Source organism: Diadema antillarum, unplaced genomic scaffold (genome assembly GCF_040938485.1).
Source record: "Diadema antillarum isolate AM-2024a unplaced genomic scaffold, OU_Dant_1.0 seq00000660_RagTag, whole genome shotgun sequence".
In the NCBI taxonomy this organism is placed as follows: Eukaryota; Metazoa; Echinodermata; class Echinoidea; order Diadematoida; family Diadematidae; genus Diadema; species Diadema antillarum.
In genome coordinates, this window is record NW_027271572.1 from 57,562 (window position 1) to 82,500 (window position 24,939).

Consider the following 24,939-nt stretch of genomic DNA (forward strand, 5'->3'; position numbering starts at 1 on the left):
CCATTCACCTGATGTTGCTGCCAGTAATTGCCAGCAGTTGCACCCGGTGCGCGCCCCCCCCCCCCCTAATTTCCAAAGAAAAAAATATGGCTACAAATGGCAGTTTGGGGACTGTAAAATGTCAAAATTTTCAAGCTCGCTCGCTCGCTCGCTCGCATTTAATTGTTATGCAATTCTCCTGATGTTGCTGCCAGTAATTACCGGCAGTCGCGCCCCACCTCTCCTTTATATCCAAAGCGAAAAAATATGGCTCCAAATAGCAGTTTTGGGACTGTATAAAATGTCAAAATTTTCAAGCTCGCTCTCTTCGCTCGCTCGCATTTAATTGCTATGCCATTCACCTGATGTTGCTGCCAGTAACTGCCAGCAGTTGCGCCCGGTGCGCCCCCCCCCCCTTAATTTCTAAAGCAAATAAATATGGCTATCAATGGCAGTTTTTGGACTGTAAAATGTCAAAATTTTCAAGCTCGCTCGCTCGCTCGCTCGCATTTAATTGTTATGCAATTCTCCTGATGTTGCTACCAGTAATTACCGGCAGTTGCGCCCGTTGCGCGCCCCCCCCCCCACCCCTCCTTTATTTCCAAAGCGAAAAAATATGGCTCCAAATGGCAGTTTTGGGACTGTAAATGTCAAAATTTCAAAACTCGCTCTCTTTGCTCGCTCGCATTTAATTATTATGCAATTCACCTGATGTTAATGCCAGTACTTGCCAGCAGTTGCGCCCGGTGCGCCCCCCCCCCTTAAGTTACAAAGCAAAAAAAAAAAATGGCTTCAAACGGCAGTTTTTGGACTGTAAAATGTCAAAATTTTCAAGCTCGCTCGCTCCCCTCGCTCGCATGTAGTCGTTATGCCATTCTCCTGATATCGCTGCCAGTAATTTGTCGTTTCACACCGTCATTCCATGATCCATTTATAGGGGGTACAACCCCCTCCGGCACTTCCACACCCTCCCCCACCCTTGCTCGCTCCCTCGCATACTAACCCCCCCCCCCCCCCCAAGATGAAATCCTAGCTACGCCGTTGCCCTTTCCCCACTTGGTTTCCCTCAAAAAACAGTAAAAGTCTAGGGATTGAGAGCTTCCTATATTCCCAAGTTCTGTCCAAAAAATCCGGTAAACATTTAGTGTCAAAACGCACCCCCCTTGAAAAAAAGCTGGTGACGCCCCTGCATGAGTCGTACAGACCAGGAGTCCTACAGCCCACGAGTTCGACACTAGGCAAATAAAGCCCATGAGACCAACACTAGGTATAAAAACAGCCCACGAGTTTGACAGATACAACACGGGGTTCAATGTGTCGGTCTCGTGGACCTTGTTGGATTAGTGTCGAACTCATGGGCCGTATAGATGACTCATGAACTGTGTAACTCGTAGGCTGTATGGGTGTCGGTCTCGTGACGTGCACCCGTTTCAATAAGTCATTTACACTGAAATCAACGTACCTCCATACATGACACCCGCGAGCACTGCGGATCAAAATCATATTCTAGTATGTCTCGGAATACTTGTTACCTTTTCCTACAGATACTGTAATACAGAAAACAATAATGGTCATGTGCATTCTTGTTTTACTCATGATGAATATTTTCAATTCAGTTCAATTCAATTAGAATCAATTTATATGATTAGTTTGACACTGAATTTAATGGAAATAGTTCTTCTGTCCATGAATTATTTGCTGTACACTGAAAATTGTTAAAGTAGACATTATAATTTTGATAACGGGAGTGTGGCTAGATTTGGCTTGTGTGTGTGTGTGTGTTGTATTTAAAGGACATTCACCATTACTGGGCAATGGCGTAGCTGTGACATGTATGGTTATCTACACACAATCAAAATTAATGTATGATATTGATGGTTATATTCTTTTTGTAAAATATGGTTAAGCTGATGATAGGAGGCGGTGGTGTTGGTATTTGTATATAAGATAACGTTCATTTCGAAAAAGACGTGAATTAAACTGTATGAGTACGAATTGTAAGTAATCTATTTTCATCGAGATTGTAGGCTTATATTGCCATATGATGTGATATCAGGAGTGATATCAATACTATATCAACCAATTCCTATCCCGCGTATTTTTTTCTAACTGACTGTGCCAATGTCAGATGCTGTATGGTATACATAAAGAAAACAAGAGTTCATAATTAGTTTGTGATCTTAACAAATTTATTGAATGCTCATAATGAAGATGCATGGATGACATACTCATTGTTTCCACTATAATTTACGGTCCCGCGCGTATTACACAATCTTCGCAATTTTTTCTATAAATGTTTTAATTAATGATACCATGATGGTGTTTGTTTTGGAATATCTTTTTAGGGATATTTTTCTCCTTTAGTGAGTGTTATCAAGAGGTGAATGAGGTACGCGACTGTACTGGTCTTGATCATCACACTACAAATTTGCAAAGAGCGCCCTCTGCAATAATTGAAAAAGAACACTGCGCAGACGCGAGGGCTTGATGAGCCACTCGGAAGGGATGTGTACATTCATCACTTTCGGTCATAATGGGATTATAATAAAAGAACCTGTGTTGAAGAGAGTCGTTCTGTGAAGTCGCAGGTGAGAGAGATTTGATTAATTTTCACTCTATCTTTTCAAATTTCCATGAACTTTGGCCCTGCATACGAGAGGACGTGAAATAAACCTTAGGACTGCTGCGTAGGGCCTACTATGCCAAACTGTTTGCCCCTTTCTATTTCTACTTCATTACTTAATTTATTCATTAATTTTTGTTTTTTGGTCCCGACTATTTTTGCAATATTGCACTCTTTGTTTTCGATTTACGTTCGTATTTTGGAAAGTTGAGCCTGTTTTAACTCTGATTATAACAATTTCAGTATCATTATCAAAATCAAATAAACATACAACATAGGCATACATATTACCAGGGACCCTGGTATTACATACAATAACTGAAATATTGAGGAATATCGGACGACCCTTTTCAATTCAATGTTGAAAGTAATTTAATCCTTAACGTTGCACTTAACTGTTTAATTTGCCGCTCTCTGTAGACGGGAATTCAACAGCTCTATTGATTCCGGATGAACTTACATTGTATTACAGTATAGTCAATGGAAGGATAGTCGAAGAAAATTCGAAATGGACAACGAGAGAACGCTTGACTTCGTTCATGGACACATGCGACTTACTGAGCGGTGGCACTGCACTGGTCCAAGGGACCTGATTCAAATGTTGTCTTTGGTTGTTGATTTTCATTTTGCAAATCAAGCAACACAAACATGAGTATTGTCATAATTTGCCGCTCATCGAGACAGTCTGAATATAATGACATGTTTGATTGTGGTTAATGTGTCGATTTCAAAACCCAATGTTTTCTGTAGCAAGGAAGAGACGTTGTTTCATGCATTATCACTTTAGGGTGTTTTTTTTTTTTTTCGTTAATGCCAATTATATCATGCTTGTTCATTAATGTCTTTTTGTTTTTACATAGTATCATAAATGTCCTGCCAGCTACTTACCGTTATTGTTATCGAAAAATTCTTGAATATGTATCTCTCTCTCTCTCTCTTTAATATACATACACACACACATATATATATATGAAGAGTTTGTTTGCAAAACCGATAAGTCCATTTTTGAAGATTTTGAAGTACGGTCTCTGTCATAAAGAACAAAATAATACCTTTTTAATTATATATTGGTCATTACATATAAAGGTATATTTTTGAAGTTATGGTCAATTGAAGCAGAAATTTTCTTATTATTCTCTTTATTATTCTTGATCTTTAATCGCAAATATCTCCATTTGGCAAAAATGGACTTATCGGTTTTTGCGAACAAACTCTTCATATATATATATACGCTTGACTCCGTATCTTTGAAACTCTGGAGCTCTCAGCACAAGGCCCCCAATATCTGTTTACCATGGATGTTTCTTCTCTCTACACTAATATCCCTCTAGACGAGGGCCTACGGGCAATAAAGCATTTCTTGCAGAAGTCCCCGTCTCCTGACCGGCCAAATGACACCACCATCCTGCGCCTTGCGGAGCTAGTGCTGAAACTTCCCACCTTCCAGTTCAATGGAAATTTCTACCATCAGAAGAAGGGAGTTGCCATGCCTGGGAACTAAAATGGGCCCTTCGTATGCCTGCCTTTTCGTAGGCCTCATCGAGGAGGAAATTATCAGGAGTTTCCAAGGCCCCAAACCGCTTCTTCTAAAGAAGGTACATTGACGACTACGCGCACCCTCGACAATTGAATGAGCTGATCTATAATGAGCTGATATACATATATATATTATATATATGAATATATATATATATATATTTATATATATATATACATATCTATATACATATACCCTTGTGTGTTTGTCTGCTTCAGAAACTGGTTTTAATCTTACATCACATCGCATCCTGGTCGCTGATGAAGAATGCGATGACTCACCTGTTTGGTGTCTTGTTTCTAAAACATGCGGTTTCCTCGCCAAGATAAAGCGTTTTGATGCCATTTTAGGTTTTTATCATATATATATATATATATATATATATATATATATATATATATGTATATATATATATATATATACATATATGTGTGTGTGTATGTGTGTGTGTCTGTGTGTCTGTGTGTCTGTGTCTGTGTCTGTGTCTGTGTCTGTGTGTGTGTGTACATGATATATCCATACTAAGTCACAAATTCAATTGTTTAGCAAACATAATGCGATTTTCGACAGCTCAGTATCAAGGTGTATTTTTTTTTATTACAAACGAAGACCATGTACAAAGTATACATTGTCGTGAACAATAATTCCAAACGACACATACACTAAATAGAGAATGAGAAATCGTCTAGCTCTCTACAACTTCATCAATATATTAGGTCAATATGAAAGTACTCTCTACAGCATTTTGCTATACGGAAAATTCGAATGAAGTCGAAATGTTATGAGCGTTGCCGTCAGTAGAAAACTAGCAACCCGGCAAATGAAATGAGATGTGTCATTGAAGAGAAGAACATAATGATATCAACTCCAAGAGCATTTTTTTTGCAGTAATGCATAAGAGAAAAGTGAACGCAATTTGATTGTTTTATGCGATGACGATTAAAATCGTAAACCAACAATAATGAGATGATGTACGGTCTTGCGAGCCAGTCGTCTGTCCATTTACAGCAAGAGAGTAATTCGAGCGGACGCTATTCAGATATTTAGCATTTTGACCATTTCTGTGGCACATCGGTACCATGACGTTTGATTTCCTATCAATAAAAATATATAAAATATATATTGTCAAAACAATTGTCAAAATACTCAGTGGTTCGTAGACAGTGAGTCGGAAATGGAACATTGTTCGTAAGGCGATCGAATTCATGTTTCTTTTTTTTAAACAAATATTAGACATTAGAATAGTCAATGTGTTTATTATTCATCCGTATAAGAACAAAGCCAAAGTTGAAACACCAAAGCCGACACTATAAAGGGAGAAATTGATTTGATCTAAACGACATGAGGTATAAGTACACGGTGTCACGAACCCGACTCTTGTAAACAAAGAATACATTTGACAAGTCATGCACCAAATCCATCAAGCGCAAATAATAGCATTACATAAGTAGTATAAAATTAAAATCATTTGATGCCACATTTAATGTCACTATGGTATGATCATACATTCTTGAAATAAATAGTCACAATCCTATCAAATACGATGCTTAACTTATAAGAGGTATACGATTCACCGTTCTCGCCCAGAACACCCAAAAATCTTACTATACTGCAACAGTTCATAGAACATAAGGCCCCGTTTTTTTCTTTTTCTATTTGTCAGTTATTGGACTCTAATTCTAATATTCCACTTAAAAGCAAACCGAAGACGCATAACTAAGGAAGGTATGGGTAAAGCTACATGGAAATTTCGTTTCCGTCTTATTTTATATTACAGACATACCTTAATTGAATGTCACGTTTCCCATCACACGTAGAACAAACCAAACAGATTATAGCACCCTTAATTAGTCAAAGTCACCACTTGTAACGCACAGATGCGCCTTAAACACCTTCTGTCATAATCACCTCTTCTATTTCAGTTCGAATACACAGATGTATGGTGAAAACAAAATCAATGAAAGGGTTTCTGTCTTTCTTTCTTTTTTCAAGAGACCACTTTTCAAGTATTTGACTCACAAGGGTATATTAAAGGGAGAAGCACTCTGACGATTAAATACCAACGTCGAAATCGCGTGTCTTACGTTAAATGAGGTATGATATTCAACATGTACAATGATAATCGTTCTGATATTATAAAGCATGCGACATTCAGCCAAGACGGTTGAAAGGGAGAGAGATTAAACAGCAAGCGAAAGGAAGACCAGACAGATATCATAATTATATTTATTTTTTCCTGGCAGGTGAGAAATTTGTACCACTACGAAATACCACATTGAAACAACAGCAACAACAAAAATGATTTGCCGCTGGTAAGTGATAAGCCTCGAACGACAAAGAACAGAGATCTCAATGGAGCGAGTACATAGATTAATATGTGCGGTGCAGAAAAAAAAAAAAGGTGCTTTGCAAAATATCCACACGTCACATTGTCCATCCATGAAAATGTAATAAGCTGTAATTCCTGAGGTAAGACCATGGTTTTTGTAACAGAATAAAAAAAAAAATACAACAATCCTCGGAGTGACACTTCAAACTCAAACCGTGTCATCTCGACATTAACGTAACTGCTTCCAGGCATCGGAAACATAGATCTACATGAAATAAAATTACGTGATTCGAGAGAACGTCATCAAGAACTGACCAATCGAATCATCGCAAATTTTGCGTAGGTGTGCACATGCGCACGAATCTCATTAGAGAATCATCCGCTCTTTCCTCTGTCCCCACACATTGGGGGCGAGGGTTAAATCAAGACCAGTGCATTCAGCATTTCAGCATTTTTCTACAGCAAATCATAATGTTATTGAGGAGTCATTTGAATAATGATTATGATAGTAATAACAATAATAATGATAATAATAATAATAATAATAATAATAATGATGATAATAATAATAATATTGATAAGGTTGACAACAAGGTAATGACTAACGACGAGGACCATTCTTGTAAGACCGCTTGATAATAAGGATATTCATAAGAACTGTATTGATAATATCACTATGACTATAAGATTCCTCATATTGCACCAGTCTTGTTTTTTGTGATAGGTTTCTCTTTTGAAATTTAGAAACAAAAACAAAACAAACAAAGCTTTCTAAAGCGTGTCGAAATTTAAATCGAATTGTTCGAGGCTGTTGATAGCCAAAAGTAGGCAAAATTCTACCCTTGGGTTTATCATACAAAATAAAAATGGAAGGAGATTGCTCTCTCTTCAGTGCAAATTATACTAAGCCAGTACGACATGCCGCAAAAGCCAATAAAAAGTTAGTCAGTCGATTACTTATTTCCTTTAGCACTGTTATGGACTGTGAGAGTCGAAAATTAGAACTTATTCTTATGTTTAAAACTGAGAACTTACTTGTTCATGTTCTGCGTGGGTTCCTTTTTATTATCATTTTTTTTATCGAAATTGCTCTGCCCGTTGGGGGAAAAATTAAGTCACGTTAATATTTTCAAGGCTAAAAATAAGATAACAATAGGAATAAATACTATACAAACGACCACCGAAAGTGATATTAAAAGGAAGAAAAATAAATATACATATTTGAAGTACTTTCTAACCATTTCAGAGAAGCCTAACCTCGTGAAGAGAAACTATATACAATAATAAGAATTGTCAGTACTTTCTTTACAGATATTTTGATGACTATGCAAACAACCGTAGATTAGTCTAAAGGTTTCAAGAAATAAAATGTTCGTCGTGCAGAAATGCAAAATAAGCCTTTTAAGTAACAGTCGTAGGTGGACCAAACAAAACAAAGAATAACAAATCGAAATACATATTCATTGCATCAACCACAGTTGTTAAAATATCTTCTGACTGAGTTTGTTCTCTTTACAATGAGAGAAAAATGAAAAGCGCTGTTCTTTACGAACAAATGGAGTTTTCGGCATGCGCTAGTGAAGGCGAAGGATATATGCTCGTACTAATATTCTGCGCTGGAGTGTAACTGCGTATCAGTGGATGCCGTATTGCTGTGGGCTGTTCTGTCGCTTGATGCCTGGTGCTGTTGCGGTAGTAGCCCCGCCCGTGCGTAAGTCAAGAACGTTCGTACTACGCGCCTCTGCGTTCGGATTCGAGGAAATACCAATGGCATTGCTGTCGGGCGACGACGCAATCGTGGTTGCTAGCGAGATGGGACTGTGGGTCATCTGCGGCTGCTGCGGTTGGGAGGGTTGTTGCGGCGGGTGGCTGCCACTATGTGGCGACACCACGCGCCCGTGCTGATCGCCTAGAACACCGGGTTGGGATGACGCCTGCGGTTGTAGGTGGGTCTGATGGCTCTGCTGTTGCTGCAGCATCTGCGCCTGATGTTGCTGCTGTTGCTGGTGTTGACTGGTCACGTGGTTGTTGTGCGATGACATCTGCACATGCGCTGCTACGTGAGACCCGCTTTGCTTTGCTATTGAGAGGGGGCAGAAAAGAGGTTGTGACGTCATACAACGTTGTCAGGCCTATTGATAGCCATAGTCTGTGCAAGTGTAATATTGTTAAAGTGTATGAATGACGAAATGTAGTGTGAAGACAGGTGGAGAGGTGGGGGGGGGGGGGAGAGGGGAAAGAAAAAAGACAAAGAGACAAACAGAATACAAACGTTAAAACCAGGGTAAACATTACACGTGGAGGAAGGACCAGACACAAAAGACTGATTAAAAGGAGAGATAAATGCAGAATACGGATGATTAATAAACAAGCATTACACAGTCACTCATATCGCATCTAGTGTGGGCATATCAGTCAAAGAATGGGTCTAACGAGTGCATGAAAATAAAAAAAGAAACAAATAAATAAATGAATATACCTATATATCATACGTATGTCCGCCATCCACTACATTTTATATTTCTATATGTTTTCTCAACGTTATTGCACTTAGATATACCTAGGTACGCACTTAAAAAGAGCATCAATGAATTCGACATTCAAACGTAGCAGAAACCACGCTTTTCTTTTCCTCATTTTTTGTCTGTTTGTTTGTAATCATCTTGCCATTTGAGCACGTACGATTTGTGTCATAGTGTTATGATAAACTATCATAATATACTATGATAATAATGATATACTATACATATCATATTACTAAAATTACTATACATATCATATTATCACCGTTTCAGACAAGACAGACAGAGAGATGGACAAACGGACGTACGGACAGACGAAGGAGTGGGCACACGGACAAATAGGAATGATGAGATATAGTATATGTGTGTGTGAGAGAGAGGCAAAGTGAGTGAAAATAATCAAACACACAAACATATAAACATATAAACAAACAAAGAACCAAGAGCCACACCCATCATCAAGATGGGGGCGTGGTCTTCGATTCCGTCAACCGATAATACTTACAGGATTACTTACTTAGCAGACTCTGGGTACCCGCGTAGCGTTGCCAGTCGTTGTAGTGACCGGGAACCGAGAACTGGGAGTGGGGATGATTGTACTGAGAAAACTGGGACGAGTAGTCACCTGATGCAGACATAATGGGGATAAAAAACAAGGCGCACACACTTAAGTTGAGAGCATTGGTGCACGCACTTTATCTGTGTTAAACTCTTACCAACTTCGATTCGGTGGCATGTCTTTTGTTCGACTTCAATCTTTCTCATACTGTATTTATTCTGATATTATGAGTGATTTTTCTTGTTATTGTGTTTGTTTGTCTTTTTTTCCAGAGGTTTTTCTAAAACATTATTAGCTTTCATCTTTCACAAGACTCAGTTTGATAATGATATTGCTGATTAGCAAATATTTCATATTGTGTTAGTCAGCTTTGTAAAAGAGTCGTTTCTGCTTTGCTTTGCTTGGTGTGGTATCTGCACGTGATTACCACAGTATGCTTGAAGTAGTTCTTTAACAATTCAGCTTTGGTAACAGATGTTGGTAACAAATGTCTTTGAACAAATTCCTCCAATCCATGTTAAAAAATTCTTTTTTTTTAATGAACAGCTATGAATCAAGTTTCCCCTCATAGTACTCCGACATTACCTTTCGACATCAGTACATTATTGTTTATGAATAAGTTGACACCTTCACGTATAGGGTAAAAAGAAAACCGTACACGATTATACTACTAGAAAGGTTTACTGCATATTACGGCATGCTCGATTCCTAGTCTACATTCAAGCCGCACTGTCCTCTTACCTTCCCTGCCACCGTGACCGTAAGATCCACTACCAGGAGGAAGCACAAGAGGAGGCACAATACCGGTCACGGAGCCACTGGAGTAGCCGCCTTGAGACGAGGCTGGGTAGCCATGCAGCGCATTCATGTCCCTGCCTTGACCTATTGCAAGGATAAGCGAAATCAAACATACAAGTCTTAGTATATGATTACTGCAGCCACTGCTTTCCTAGCTTGTTATTCTTCTTCAATGCATAAGCTGACTAATTTCTGCATTCAAGCAAAGTGGTGACATCTACGATCGGATGATATTTACCAACGTTTGCATTTGTTTGATTCAATCTCTAACATCTTTTCACGGCAAAAATAAAGAAAAGAAAAAGGAAATATGTTTAGACCTAATGGTTTATACATGATATTTCAAATTTTCAATTCAATTTAATAATTTATTTATTTCCATCAAAGAAGAAAAAGAAGAAAAAGATATTTCGACAAAATTCTGGGTTTCTTTTGAATCAGGAGATGACATGTTTAGATCCTCTGGCGCTACTTGTCATGGTGCTTGTATTAACCCATTGAGGACAGGCTGATTTTGCTACAACGCGTATTTCCCATAGACACCTGCCCGAATATACTCCGGACAAGTCTTCAACGGGTTAAGTCAACTCACCCGATTGATGGTACCCTGATGAAACCGCATGATGGCGCTGTGCTTCGATGTTGGCGTGATGGTAATCTGCCGCACTCGAGATTGGCATACCAACCTGCAAAGAGACGGAGCAATAATTATAGTTCAGCAACTTATTATATAAAGTCATAGTCGTCGGCGTCGTCATCGTCATCATCATTATCATCATCACCGTAATCATCATCCTTATCAGCTTCATTATCAACATCATCGACATCAACATCATCATCATCATCATCATTATCATCGTCGTCGTCATCCTTACCAGCTTCAATATCAACATCGTCGTCATCAACAACATCATTATCACCATCATCATCATCATCACCATTGTTATCATTATCTTTATATGCCTCATCACCGCAATCAAGCATCGTTATCATGATCATCGACAAATATCACAAGCATCTTCACAACCATCATTATCGATACAATATAGAGATCATCGTGATCACAGTCGTCATCGACAACACGCTCGGTTGGTAGTCTTCTTTTCCTCTTACCTGTCCTCGGCTATCCTGAGTTAAGTCTTTGCGGTAGACGTCGGGGTAGAGGGAAGGGTTACACGCCTTCTCCATGGCCTCGATTTGATGGGGTGAGAAGGCACCACTGTTTGTCTTCATCATCTTCCGGGCCTCTTCGGCCAGAGCCGACTGTGTATCGTGCCCTGCTCCGCTTTCTACACGAGACGAAAGAATAATTGAGATAGGGATAATGGCGTTAGAAATAGTTGCTGATAGCAATGAATAATAATATCAGTAGCAATAATGATGATAACGAAGATGATGGTCACTACAAAGGAGATGCTACATTGCTACTACATACTGTTCTGATGAAGATGATCATGGTAATGTTACTGACATAGTACAAATGAAAATGACCACACTGAGGGGAAAATTGTTTATTCTTTATTCTTCACAGATGAGGAAGACAATATTTTTATTCGAGATGATAATGAAAAATAAAACAAATCACCATCATCATTATTCTTATTATTGCCTTTCTGTGATCACGTCATTCTCATGGTAAATGTCAAGTGTTTCTTTTATAACTCTTCTTGATAAGGATGAGCGTTACGAATCGTCAGACATACCAACGTATAGAATGAATATCTCTCATTGGAACAAATCCCTAAGGGACCCACTAACATATAAATGTGCAGTTGTTGGCTATTTTCCCTCTTCTAAAATCATCGACATTACACACTATATGCAGTCACAGAACTGTCATTAGGTGACATCAATGCATGGATATCGTAGAGATCAGGGACTCAGAAGAGTAAAAGAAGTTAAAAATGCACAAATCGAGTTTCTCGGATATTTCGACCGCATTATTTTCCTTTCACGACAGCCTGCGTCACTTTCGTGTAAGGTTATCGGCGAAACCTTCGCCGGGCGTCGAGAAATCGCGGCGCTTCGGAGGCTGGCCGACATCGGAGCTAAACCATCGGCGATTCCGCGGACTCTGTTTACAAATTGACGAGTGAGAATGTCAATATATCACGCCTTATTTGGCGTATGCGCCTCATAGCAGTAAACGGAGCAGGCCCTGTACGGACAGAACACACCCTCACTGTTCTTTCCGCCCGTCGAGTTTTCTGGTCACGTACAATGGCGAGATGTGTGTGGTGTGCGTAATCATTTTAAGACTGGAAAGATATTTACAATATACACGTACACACACACACACATACACACACACACACACACACACACACACACACACACACGCACACTTTCATATCTGATATGACGGACGGACGTCTGAAAATATGGAAGTCTGGACATAATTTGGCTGACGATCATGCGGAGAAATCGCGACTGGATCCCTCACTACATCTCGCTTGTAACGCCGATATTCAAGAATATGCTTGCTCTCGAAGCACGTCTCTATGTGAAATTATCAACGTTTTAGCGTAAAAAAAGAAGGAGTTGTCATATTTATTAGTTTTCGTTTTTCATCATTTTTGTAAAGTTAGCATTCTTGCCGTACATTTTTTTTTTGTAAAGAAACCACGTTGATATACAGTACTTGTCATGAAGTAATGGTGTTGTTGGAACGGGTTTTCGCGCCGCGCGCCGCCGCTCCATCTCCTCGCCAGACGGTCGAGCTATCATTACACGGGCCAGCCGTTAGGGGGAGACTGCCGTGAACCCGACACTATCACAACATCACAGAACGTAAACCAACACCAACTCTACATTTATCTCGGAGCGAAGCAGGAGTTCTCCTCACACACCGCCTACCTTTTTCACGTCGAATGTTTTGCCGTCAGATTTTGTTTGAAGATTGTATGTTTGAAGAATTCATTCTCTTCACTAATGCGTGGCTGCATGAGGAATCAACGCCAGCAAATGAGGGGGTTTAGATAAATCAACTTTTCATCGATGGTTGATATTTTGCATGTCCTGGCTTGATGTGTGAAAGGAATTCATGTACATACGCCTGTCTTTGAATATTACCGAAATTAATCGTGCTACATTATCAGTAAAAGGCAGAAACATTCGTGGCTGAGTTAGGTTGTCACGACATTAGAGAATGTTTAAATTCAAAGCTCTCTTTCACCAAAAACAACAACAACAACAAACCAGGAGAGAAAAAAACTTAAGCAAAATATCATACTGATATTTGAACATCACTGAAGCAAGTCTCAAACAATGGATGTTGGTAAAGGCATTATCTATACAAAGAAATATTTTGTTTTTCAACTTTAATCGCGGGCCGCCTGCAGTTTTGTTTTGTACAATATGCCAACACATTCCTGTCTTAAGTAGACAGCCTGTAGTGGCATGAGGGGCCCTTTAAATTCAGCTTGTCTTTCACAAAATTCCCCTCCCGCTCCATCAACTTCTCATTAACATTCACTTATCTCGAGATCGAGTGTATTTGTTTAAGTCACAAACGCCCATGGTAGGACGGGGGACTAAAAGCTTCGTTCCAAGACTCATATTTCCACTGCTAGATAGAGGCATATCGTTGGCGTGAGCGTTCCCTGGAAGAACGTGGTGCTTAGAACGTGGCTAGGGGATATCCCGGCCGAAGTGGCGCACTCTCTTGGGATCCCCTCTGATCCAACAAGCTGCTTCCGTCTAAACTGACACCATTCCCCCCGAAAAGTGCTCCCCTGGTCAAACGGGGCTGTTCCACCACTTTCCCTTGTTTTATCCCATTGTCCGTCCAACATCTGTCGCACCACGGTTGCGTCCTGGTTCGTTTATTAGCCGCGCGTGTCACCCTCTAATGCCCCACTCTCTCCCTCCCTCCACTGCACGCTCCGCTCGTTAGTCCGCTCAGCAGGCGCCGAGGAAAACCGATCTCTTCCGAACGTCGGTCGGTTCACTCTTGGTGTATATTCACAGAGTCAACTAGGCATATCTCCTAGTGAGGATCCCCCCCCACTATCTCTCTTTCTCACACACACTCAAACACACGCACACACTCACTTAAAACCCTTAAAACTCATCGCAACTAATGTTGCAAGTCCAACTCTTTTTTTCTTTGAACAATCAAGTTGCGCAATAGTTTGATAAATCGGCACCCTATAGTAGAGTTACATTTCCTCGTGATGCCTTGTTATTGCGCTGCATCCATACATGAAGATAACACACAAAAAACGACTGTTTTGAAAGATACGCAGTCAATTATTTGCATCATAATTAATGAAACTTCAGTCCATAGAGCTTAATCCATCAGGGGACTCTTAAAGTGTTCAGTTCATTCAGAAACCACGCTTCCTCTTCACGAAAAAAAGAAAAGCGCAACAAAAGCGCTAACATAATAATCGCCCAAGGTAAGGAGTGACAAGGCTTCAGAGTGAGACACTGCGAGCCGCCTCCCCGTCCAGTCCTGTGCCAGTGTCACAAGGGTCTCGTTTCGCCTCAAGTCTCCCATGAGCAGCGCGATCTCTCTGGAGTCGTGTTATCAGTTTAAGAGCCACAGTACGTATGCACCAAAAAAAAATACAATTACGTTTTCTTCATTTTGTTACTCATTTTCACATGTGTTTTGTTCATTTACGTTTTTGCAATTATTACAAATATGTTCCGCTTATACATTGTATATAATTTTCTCTGTTTATTTGATGGAATAGAAAATAAATTTGAACTCTGAACTTTAAACTTTGACGTACTTCAAGATAGTAATTGTTGCCATGGAGCATTGAAATCATGTCGTCCAGAGGAATACTTTGACTGAAATGAACATTCGACGTGAGGTGACGAGGCGATGTTGATAGGAAGTATGTGTTGCCTTTTGGCTGAAGAATATTTGCTTTGATATTCACATACCGCGCATAATAGGTTTAAGTATAAACACATCCATGATTTTTGTAGTTGTTGTTGTTGTTGATGTTGTTGCCACGTATCGTCGTGAAATACATCCTCACAATTATTTTGGCTAATACCACAGAGAGATTATGTCTCATGAAATGCAATTCTGCCAGTATCGGATCTCTTATACACGTAACTTTCTGACCTCTTGAAAAGTACAACGCGCCGACCTTGCGTCTATTTGAATCGAAGTGTCCGAGAAAACCTCAGACAATTTAGAAACGATTCGATTGAATGGAACAAGCCAATAAAAATTCTCGTGAGCGTCCCAAGCTCAGCACCCACAAAAAATGCGAAAAAAAATCTGAACTATTCCGGCAATGGGAAGTCATTGGGGCAACCTATACGTAATAATTATAATCACATGTTTTGATGCTCCTGATTTTTCGAAAGCATTCTTGTATTATCACTTTTCCGAAAATGCCTAGATAATGAGTTTCAAGCAGATCTCATTGTAACAAATCTTGGCACCAAACCCGACGATGGTTCTTTCCGTGTTCATATTAGTAGGGTTATTAGACGATGGACGCTGTGACGAAATCAAATCAGTATATTATGACTAATTTGAAAATCTAAAGGAAACCTATGACTTTATCACTTCGCCCGAGACGATTGTCGCAAGATATTTAAATGATCTTCAAAAGGCGCTCTTTTGGTGGGTGCGCGCCTCAGAAGATGGCGGATAGAGGACACGTGAATAATGTGTATGCATTATATATCAACGGAAACCCAAGTTACGCGGAAAAAAACAACAATAACAACAACAAGAAAGTAAAACAAAATATATCTTGTCAGTGGTAATAAATGAAGAAGTGTATATCTCTATCTTCTTTCTGTCTACGCTTAGTCGCAAGCAGTCTTGGTCCTACGAACGCATAGAATTCAGCTACTTTTCCTTTTTCTTTTCCGTTTTCTTTTTTTTTTTGTGCACAGCATCTGGTCACCTATAGATATCGTATAGATATTTTGCCCTTCCTCTATATCTAAAAGCAGGTTCGGCTTAGTTTGATCGCTTTTGTTCTAACCTATCAACGCCATCTATTATCCAATAAAAAAAGCTCTCGGCAGTTACGTCGTCTTCTCAGGCTGTAACCAATAGATCAATCTCGGGAATAAAAGGGCTCAAATTCTAAGCGCCCAAGGGGCATTCTCCGAGTGATTCGTCAATTTCCGCCCGTCTTTAATCCGACGGCTAGCTGTATCCCATGGGTGACCAGATGATGTGGTTATCCCTTCAGCCGTTGTTAGTCGTCAGCATAGCTTCCCTCACCTAATTCCCTCCAATTTCTATCTATAGAATTGCATATACATTCGTTTAAACCAGAAAGAAAAGAGGCATTTTTGAAGGGGCTTTGTAATATCCTCAAACCGTACGTTGTCAAAATCCACACCGTATATACACCCATGTATGCTCAGTGCGTGTGATCGCGTATATCAATGTCATCCCCGGAATGATCAATCCATGAGATTTAATAACGAAAGAATAGCTGGTTAATAGGCCTACTCTGTCAATGGGGAAGAAAAGTATGGTAATGGATCAATTTGATTAAAGCACTGCATGTTCCCGTAATCCCCCCCCCCCCCCCCCCTCTCGAGCAATATCCTCTTACTTGCATTGCCATTGTGGATGTTGCCGTGGAAGCCGGATTCTTCATTATATTTCGTCAGAAAACATGCGCGCAACATCGCACATCGAACCACTTCTGGAGAGATTCGACGTGACCGACATTACAGTGTCGTCCTGGTATTCTAAGGTCAGTAGGGCTATTAAGTAAGGTTACTTCTCCAGGGTATAGGTCAAGCAAGCACCTTCATTATCGAAATCATTTTCGCTCGACTTGACTTACATCCAGTAGAATTAACACCACTTGACTTACGCGCGTGTGCATTATAGCTATGCATGCGCAATATGGCGCGCTATATAGCTGCCTGCCCCCAAAACGGCATGCAAATGCCACTGTGTTGATACGTGCGGCTTTGCGGTCGAGGGACTTCATCCGATCAGCGCTTTGAGTGTGACGGAAAAGTGAAGCGGAAGGGCTATCAGGCATTTCCTAATTCGGCGGAAATAATTGGTCTTCAATTATCGACTGCTCGTCGTGTCCTGGGTAATGTGCGGTGCCGTTTGTACGTCATGACGTTATGTCGAAGAAAGTACATTGCAATGTAATGTAGAAGCGGCCGGTTCGTTCATCCATACACCATGCCCCCCCCCCCCTCTTCGACATAGAATGAATCCCTCCTTCGTGCACACACACAGATATACAAAACACTAATACATAAACGCACTCGCGCGCACGCGCACACACACACACACACACTCACACACATAACGCACGTTCTCACAAATTAATGGTGCTAATCGACACGACCGATGAACATGAAATATATTTTCAATTCGTTACAAGATTTTAGTGATACAGTCGAGCTAGCCGTAGATTTAAGTTATCTCCTTTCGAAGTCTTCCCGTTTCTGTCATAAATAGTTTGTAATAACATTCTGATAAAATAGATACTTTAATAAAGAACCATCACAAACAAAGAGACAAACAAATAATAGTGTAAGGACCATGCCAAGTACTTTGTATTTCCCTCGCCTCAGTATAATGCTTTGACCTACAGAGATCAATTAAACCCGAGTGATATTTCCCCCTGTCTCTTGTCTGCTCCTACTGAGATCTTTACTCTAAAGTGGTCACCATCCCGTCGGTAGACGGAGAGAGATGGAACATATATGTATATAATAATGATAATAATATGTCGCTGGATGCAGAGACCGGCCATCTGATGATATCATTTTCAACCTGCGTAAGCGCTAAATATCCATGTCTAATTTCATGAACACTCCACTTCGTTGCGGAATCATTATTTGATGAGAAATCGGAGAAATGAAACGACAATCCAAGGCAAAGCGAAAAAACACGATCCGTGTGCATGTGTTCGAGTGTGTGTGTGTGTTGTGTGTGTGTGTGTGTGTGTGTGTGTGTATGTGTGTTGTAGGTGTGTATGTTGGTAAGGGAGTATCTCCTCTGTTGTGTAAAATATTTATTCGTGAGTCTGGTAGGGTGGGAAACGAGAGAGAGAGGCAGGAAGAAAAGATGTTAGCCTGTGACCTTATATACATACACACACACACACGCACGTTGATATATATATATATATATATATATATATATATATATATGTTTATGTATATATATATATAAATATACATAAATAGATGTAGCTACACAAATGTATGTATGTGTCTATGTGTATGTGTGTGTGTGCGTGCGTGTGCATTATACTGTAATCAACTGAGAACGTTATGACGTGTTGAGCGTCACGTCAGAAAATCAAGAAATTCGTCTCGAGTCCAGCTTAAACAAGCGTGACGTTGCTCAAAAGGCGTCTCAAATCGCATCAAATTGTTTTTTCAAATGCGTATAGGGGTTGCCCTTTTAATTTCCCTTTTTTGTTTGTATGTTTTAGTGTTTATAATTTTTTTTTTTTTGCGAGACGGGGAGATGGCTGACTGGAATGACCCGAGAAAACGTTCTAATGATGCCAGTAGGGATTTTAAAAACGATGTCGCTCCGAGCTTGAGCTCTTTTTAACGATCTTGCACCGCCTCCTGCCTTACACAGGCTATAATCTCGGCAGAAGAATGGCGCTAGTGGAAGAAAGACATTTTAGGTGAAGGTTTGTACATCCTAGCCTATTTTCGACACCGACGAACCACTCTCTTTCTCTTGTTCCGAAAGTAAAATTAGGCATTGGCTGTTAACTTCGGAAATATATTGCATCCAATCCGTGCTGCCCCTTTTCATCGTCCCTGCAGAGCTGCAGCAAGATTGCTCATGCTCTCCCCCCCCCCCCCCTTTTTTTTGAGTTTGTTTTTGTTTTTGTTTTCCCTCTATGCGCATTTGCTTTCACGATTATAATGGTATTGGATGGGAAATAATTCAAGCACTATTTGATAGTGTCCGCGGATGCGCGCCGATTCCCAGGGCTCGTATGCTCTCACACTTCTTTCCCCGAGTCGAGTTCGGGCTGCGTCGGCAGCGAGAGGCGGAGGGTCACGGACGCTGGAAGACTTTTGCTGGAGCGCGCGGTCCTTTTTTTCTCCTTCTCCTTCTTCTTCTTCTTCTTCATAGCATTGCCAGGGACGGGATTTTAATGAGTAGGGTTATTGTGTTACAGTCACTGGACCTGACTGAATATCTTCGATAGTTTGAATACTTGAAGAAAGAAAGAGAGAGGCTGAGGGAGGGAGAGAAAAAAGGAAAGAGGAAATTTTCCTAAAGGAGGTAGAAAAATCAGAGAAGAGATTAATTGGATTCTCGCACAAGGAGAGAATTGACAGGGAAATTTGGGATGTCACGAAGACTATTATAGTCTATATTGTGATAGATACACTCATAGTAAACGAGGAATATTATAATAACCAAAATAAAATAACTCGCATATAATAGAGTTTCGATCGTTGGCGGTGTTGTTATGGCGTTAGGTCGAGCTTTATTCTTTTGCTGTCCAACACACACACACACGCGGCGCGCGCGCAGCACACACACACACACACACACACACACACACACACACACACACAAGTGCCCGTTTCGATAACCATGAATATTTTGAATTGGGTAAAGGTGACAGAGGGACGGAATTGGCTAAATACAATAATCTATGCGGAAAATATCATAACGGGAATATAAAAGATTTACAGGGTCGTCTTGTAATGACGCGACAAAGTGGGCGTGGAGAGTCGATTATTTTGAAGGCTGGCAGGCAGTAGGTTGAAAAGAAAAAGGAACGGAAGATAAAGACAGAAGAGAAAAAAATGCGGGAGGAGGAGGTGAAAGGAACCTCCACGTGATTGAAATGACAGGGCTTCTCGCCGGTCCGGTCCCCTTCCTGCTTTGCATGCCTTGACGAGAGGCAAGACGAGCCCGAGTCGGACCGACCACGACTCGGCACGACCTCGGTCAGCCCGTCATCCAATCTCCCCTTCCTCCTCCATCTCACGTCGGTCGCCAGGCACACGCGGAGACAGACGATGAGAATGGGGGTGGGGTGGGGGTGAGGGAAGACACTGATAGGAAAACAGGTTTTGCCAAAAATAATTTCTCGTCAGGCGTGTCGTTGATGTGTTTCCAAGATGCATATGCTATATCTGCCGAAATGAATAAAAGGTCATCGGATGAACTCCCAAACCACGCCACAGTGTAGTGTTCGGAAAATCAAATGCGGCGCTGTGTTATCTATATGTTTGCCAAAGAAAAATGTCTGAAAGCATTGAAGTGCTGTTTTCAATGAAAATTTATTCAAAGAGCACGTGTTTTGTCAGAAACTGAAGCGGTCAGCACATGTTGTCAAGTGACAATTCATTCGTACCCGGGAAATGGCTACGGCAAGATTTACTACAGGTCTTCTTTAGTGGAGCGCGCACTGATCCGCATCGCCATAGCGTCGGCGTAACGATAGAATAACGGTCGGCTCGGCGGCTTGACCCCACGTGGGCATCATCGATACATACTCCCCGAAGAGCAGACCAAGATTTTTCATGATAACCTAGCCTCTCTATGCAAGCTTCACCAAAAGATAAAATGATGAGAAGATTACGTCAGTTACAACATCTGCGCGTTCAAAACGTATCCAAGAGTATTATGCTGTGAGAACAGATAATTTTCAACATTCAGTTATGATGCTTCCTCTCATTATTAACTCTTTCTCTTCTCTTCTACTTTTTGTTCTTGTTTACTGGGCATGCTATGCTTAATTGCTCATTGCTTCTTTGATAATATATAATAAAAAATGTGACCCAGTTTTACTTCCGTCTATCAGACACGGTGTAAGCCATCAGGTCTGGTGTAAAACGAAATTTTGCTGCTGTGAGCCGAGGTTTGACTGTCGCATCGTCACCCTCCGCTGGCTCCCTCGTGATAATGTCCGTTCATCAGCGGAGCTACGGAGCGTGCCAGAAGGCCTTCCCCCCGTCTTCCCAAGACAGCAATTTGCTCGTTTCCCTACCCCTTCGCCTATACTCTTCATTCGGCCACCGCATTCCCAATCATTTTGGAAGCCTCGCAACCTCCCACGCTAACCCATATGCATACTATAATATACACCTATCATACACCACCAACAAGCTTTGTAAGCATGGAGATGTTCAGTTTTAATCATTCAAAAAAAAAAATGCAATGGAGGCAAGTGCCACAGAACCAATAATAAAGCACACACAGACACACACATACACACACACGAACACCCAAGTCTGGCTTGTCCGGGTAATGATCTAATTTCATATTCTTGTCCAGCTTCGAAACCCGCCGGCTCGCATGCGAGTCATGCCTCCCCGATCCCCTCATTGCTCACTACAATTTAGTCATAATCATGCATTCTTTCAGCACGCTCGAGGCTGTCTTTCTTTCCTTTTTTTTTTTGTTCCCCCCCCCCCTCCCTCAAAACGGCAACAGAATAAATGCCCGCCGGTTTTTTGCACACTGCTCCACCTCCGACGTATGATGACTCGGAATATCATTTTCATACCGATTGATGGACTGTCCTCTCCTCCTGACTCACTGTTCGCATGTAACAAATACACGTGTTCGAGTTACAACACGTTGTCGATCGGTCGTGACGAGAATCCGCATTTTTCCCCTTTTTTTAAAAGTGAGTAAAAATACTGACTTTAAACCACTTAAAACTCACTGCTAAGTTTCTTAGCATGATGTGTTTGGAGATTGGCAAACTCAATTGGTCATTTTGAGGGGAATTCCGAGTTGTCGGGATTCCCATGCAAAATTGTGTTGAAGAAAACAACTTAGATCATCTATTTTGATTTTTGTAAGTCAATTGCTAGAAATTCGGCAGGGCGTATTTGTATAGGGTTCGACACGTGTTCGATGTGCCGAACTATGTGCCGAACTGTGACTCGTAGTCGTAAAGAGCAGCGTTTGCCCTCTTTTTAAAGGAGCGAGAGAAAGGGGACAGAATGTGGGTCTAACCCTGACATTGAACTGATTGCACTCTATCCTTCTGACTCAATCCTACACACAGGAATGTCCTGGCAGATGTTTGATCAAGGGGGGAAAATAGGAAAAAGCGGTGAACGCTCAAACGAACACGCCTGTATGTCACCGCTAATGGTGGTGGCGATGCGACAAGCCCCACCCTCACCGTCTAAAAAATCTCCAGGCACAAGGTATATGTATTTTTTCTCTATCTCTCCCTCTTTCTCTTTTCTTTCCTGGGGCATATACGATCTCACCCCGCACACCAGTCTAGATGAAATACAGTCGGGAAAGGCTAGGACAGAGTCGGCATTCTGGGGACTTTTCCCTTCGCCCTCAGAACCCTTGAGGATTTGACTTTAATAACATACTAAATCTCGCCTAAATGACAGAATTATCGGTCTGCGCTCTCAACACGCTCGGCTGAAGTGTAAATTACTGCCTGGGGTGATATTATGAAGATGCAGTCATACACAGTAAGAGACGGACAGAGAGAGAAGGAGAGAGAGAAAAGAACATCACGGAGAATAATAAAGAGATAAAATGAGAGAGAAACGAGTCTTTAAATACTTTTAAATCAGGCATGTATAAAAGCCCACAGTTCGATACCGGAGCCGTAAGGTGACGAAAAAGAAGAAGAAAAAAAAAATGAAGTGGACGCGAACGGCGTGTTGTGATAGCGCAGGGCTGTTGACTTATTGGCTATTATTACGACACGGCGCATTGCTCCTTCCCCATTTGCCGATGCGTCTGGCTACCGTTTCAGCGTCAGCCCTCCTCGGAAAAAAAAAGAGATGAAGTGTTTAAAGATAATCTATTTTCAATCTCAAGCCCCTTGTCCAGAATGGCTGATATTAAGTGGCTACGCGCCTTAAGTCAAGATCTGTGTTTGCATAGCTTTTGTTCGCCTACTTCAACTCCATTTTACGTCTACTGGCTACTTCGCGGGCTTCCGTCATTTTTTTTTTCCTTCATGCTTTTTTTTTAATATGCAATTCATTAGAAATGATTTGTTAACAAAGGTTTCGGTGACACTTTTTTTTTAATGTTCATATGTCATTTCATTTGAGGTTGTCTAAATCTTGCCAGTTTGCTCGCCTGATGTCATGTCGGCCGATTGAATGAACTGCGAGCTTTTTTGTGCTGTCTTATAATATAGCGGTATTGTTTTGATGGGATTATGTTAATGAGAAACTATTATCATTTTCTTTTTGTTTTCCATTGAGATGTCCCAATTTCCGCCCTATCTCCTTCACTTGGGGGCCGCGTGAACCTGGGGTGTGTAATGGTCTACTCTACTCGGGAGGCAAGGAGGGAACGGGAGAAAAAAAAAAATGAAAAATTGGCTCTCATATGGCTACTGCAAAATTGATGCCATTAAAGGGACGGCAGTTTTATGGCTATCGACGACGATTTCTGGCGAGCTAAGTCATTACATGACTCACCGTAATGAGTTTTGGGGCCAGTCCCGGGTCACCGTGCCAGTATGCAAATTTTTTTTTTCGTGAGGTTATATGCAAATCAATTATGCATAATGTCGGGGGAAGGTGAGGCGTTTCATGCTCGCAGACTTTGGAGGAAAGAGAGCAACTTGTAACTCGGCAAGCTCGACTCGCAACGAGGGAGCATCTATCCTATTAATTCACAGAACTGGAAGCGTACATCTCCCACACCATGCACACAGATACACAGACCAGTAAACATCCCCTTCCTGTATTGGGCTTTGATATAGCTCGTTTTCTCACTGACTATACGTGGACATTTTGCCATTGCAATCTTTTCAACTGTGATGAAAAAGTAACTTTTTTTTTGTTTGGGTTATCATCATGACAATTCGTAGAACGTATAACTTGTACAGAGCATCGTATCATTGACAATAAAGTCACAATAATGATGATGATGATGACGATGATGATGATAACAATAAAGATGATGATTGTAATGATAATGATGATGATGATAATGATAATGATAATGATAACAATAATAATGACAATAACGATGATAACGATGATGGTGACTACACTACTACTTCTACAACAACTACTACTACTACTACTGCTACTACTATTACTGATAGTAATTATAATGATACTGATAATAATAACAATAATAATGATTATGATAATGATAATGACAATCAAAATAATAACAATAGGGTCTTATCTACTCTGGGTAGCCTCTTCATCATCGCTCTTTCCCAGGGACCTGCCATCATTATTACCTCAGCATTACCAGGTACCCATTTTCACATCTTGGTCGAGAGGGAGGACATCGTGGGTAAAAACGTCTTGTCCAAGGACGTACGCACTCGCTATAGGACTCGAACTCGGGATCTCCGTTTCAAAGGCAAGAGTCTCATCCACTATGCCACCGTGCCCCCACATAATGATACCCATCATGGCTACTGACAGCCTTTTCATCATCATTAATGTAGTTACCTACCAACTACAATTGACAATATATATTGTCATTTTCATCCACCATCTCATCTCATTGTCTGTTCCCTATGTTATCTTCTTGCCTCGTTTGCGTATGTATGGAGAATTTCATGACAATGTATATATGAGTACATTGATATATACACATATACATTTCTATACAGAGATAGGAAGATACATTTGTATTCCCTGGTTGTTACATGAAGTCGTACATCTTAT

General features: G+C 40.8%; 1 protein-coding gene across 1 annotated transcript in view; it reads right to left on the reverse strand.

Moving 5' to 3' along the window:
• Positions 1-8,102: 8,102 nt before the first annotated feature.
• LOC139736645 (paired box protein Pax-5-like) overlaps positions 8,103-24,939 on the reverse strand; it is a 36,935-nt gene continuing 20,098 nt past the window's right edge. Inside the window, exons 5-9 of the mRNA XM_071647394.1 lie at positions 11,461-11,636; positions 10,940-11,033; positions 10,291-10,431; positions 9,508-9,615; positions 8,103-8,548 (exon numbers count right to left, since the gene is read on the reverse strand). Coding sequence (XP_071503495.1) covers positions 8,103-8,548; positions 9,508-9,615; positions 10,291-10,431; positions 10,940-11,033; positions 11,461-11,636 — 965 coding nt within the window. The remainder of the gene's footprint in view (positions 8,549-9,507; positions 9,616-10,290; positions 10,432-10,939; positions 11,034-11,460; positions 11,637-24,939) is intronic.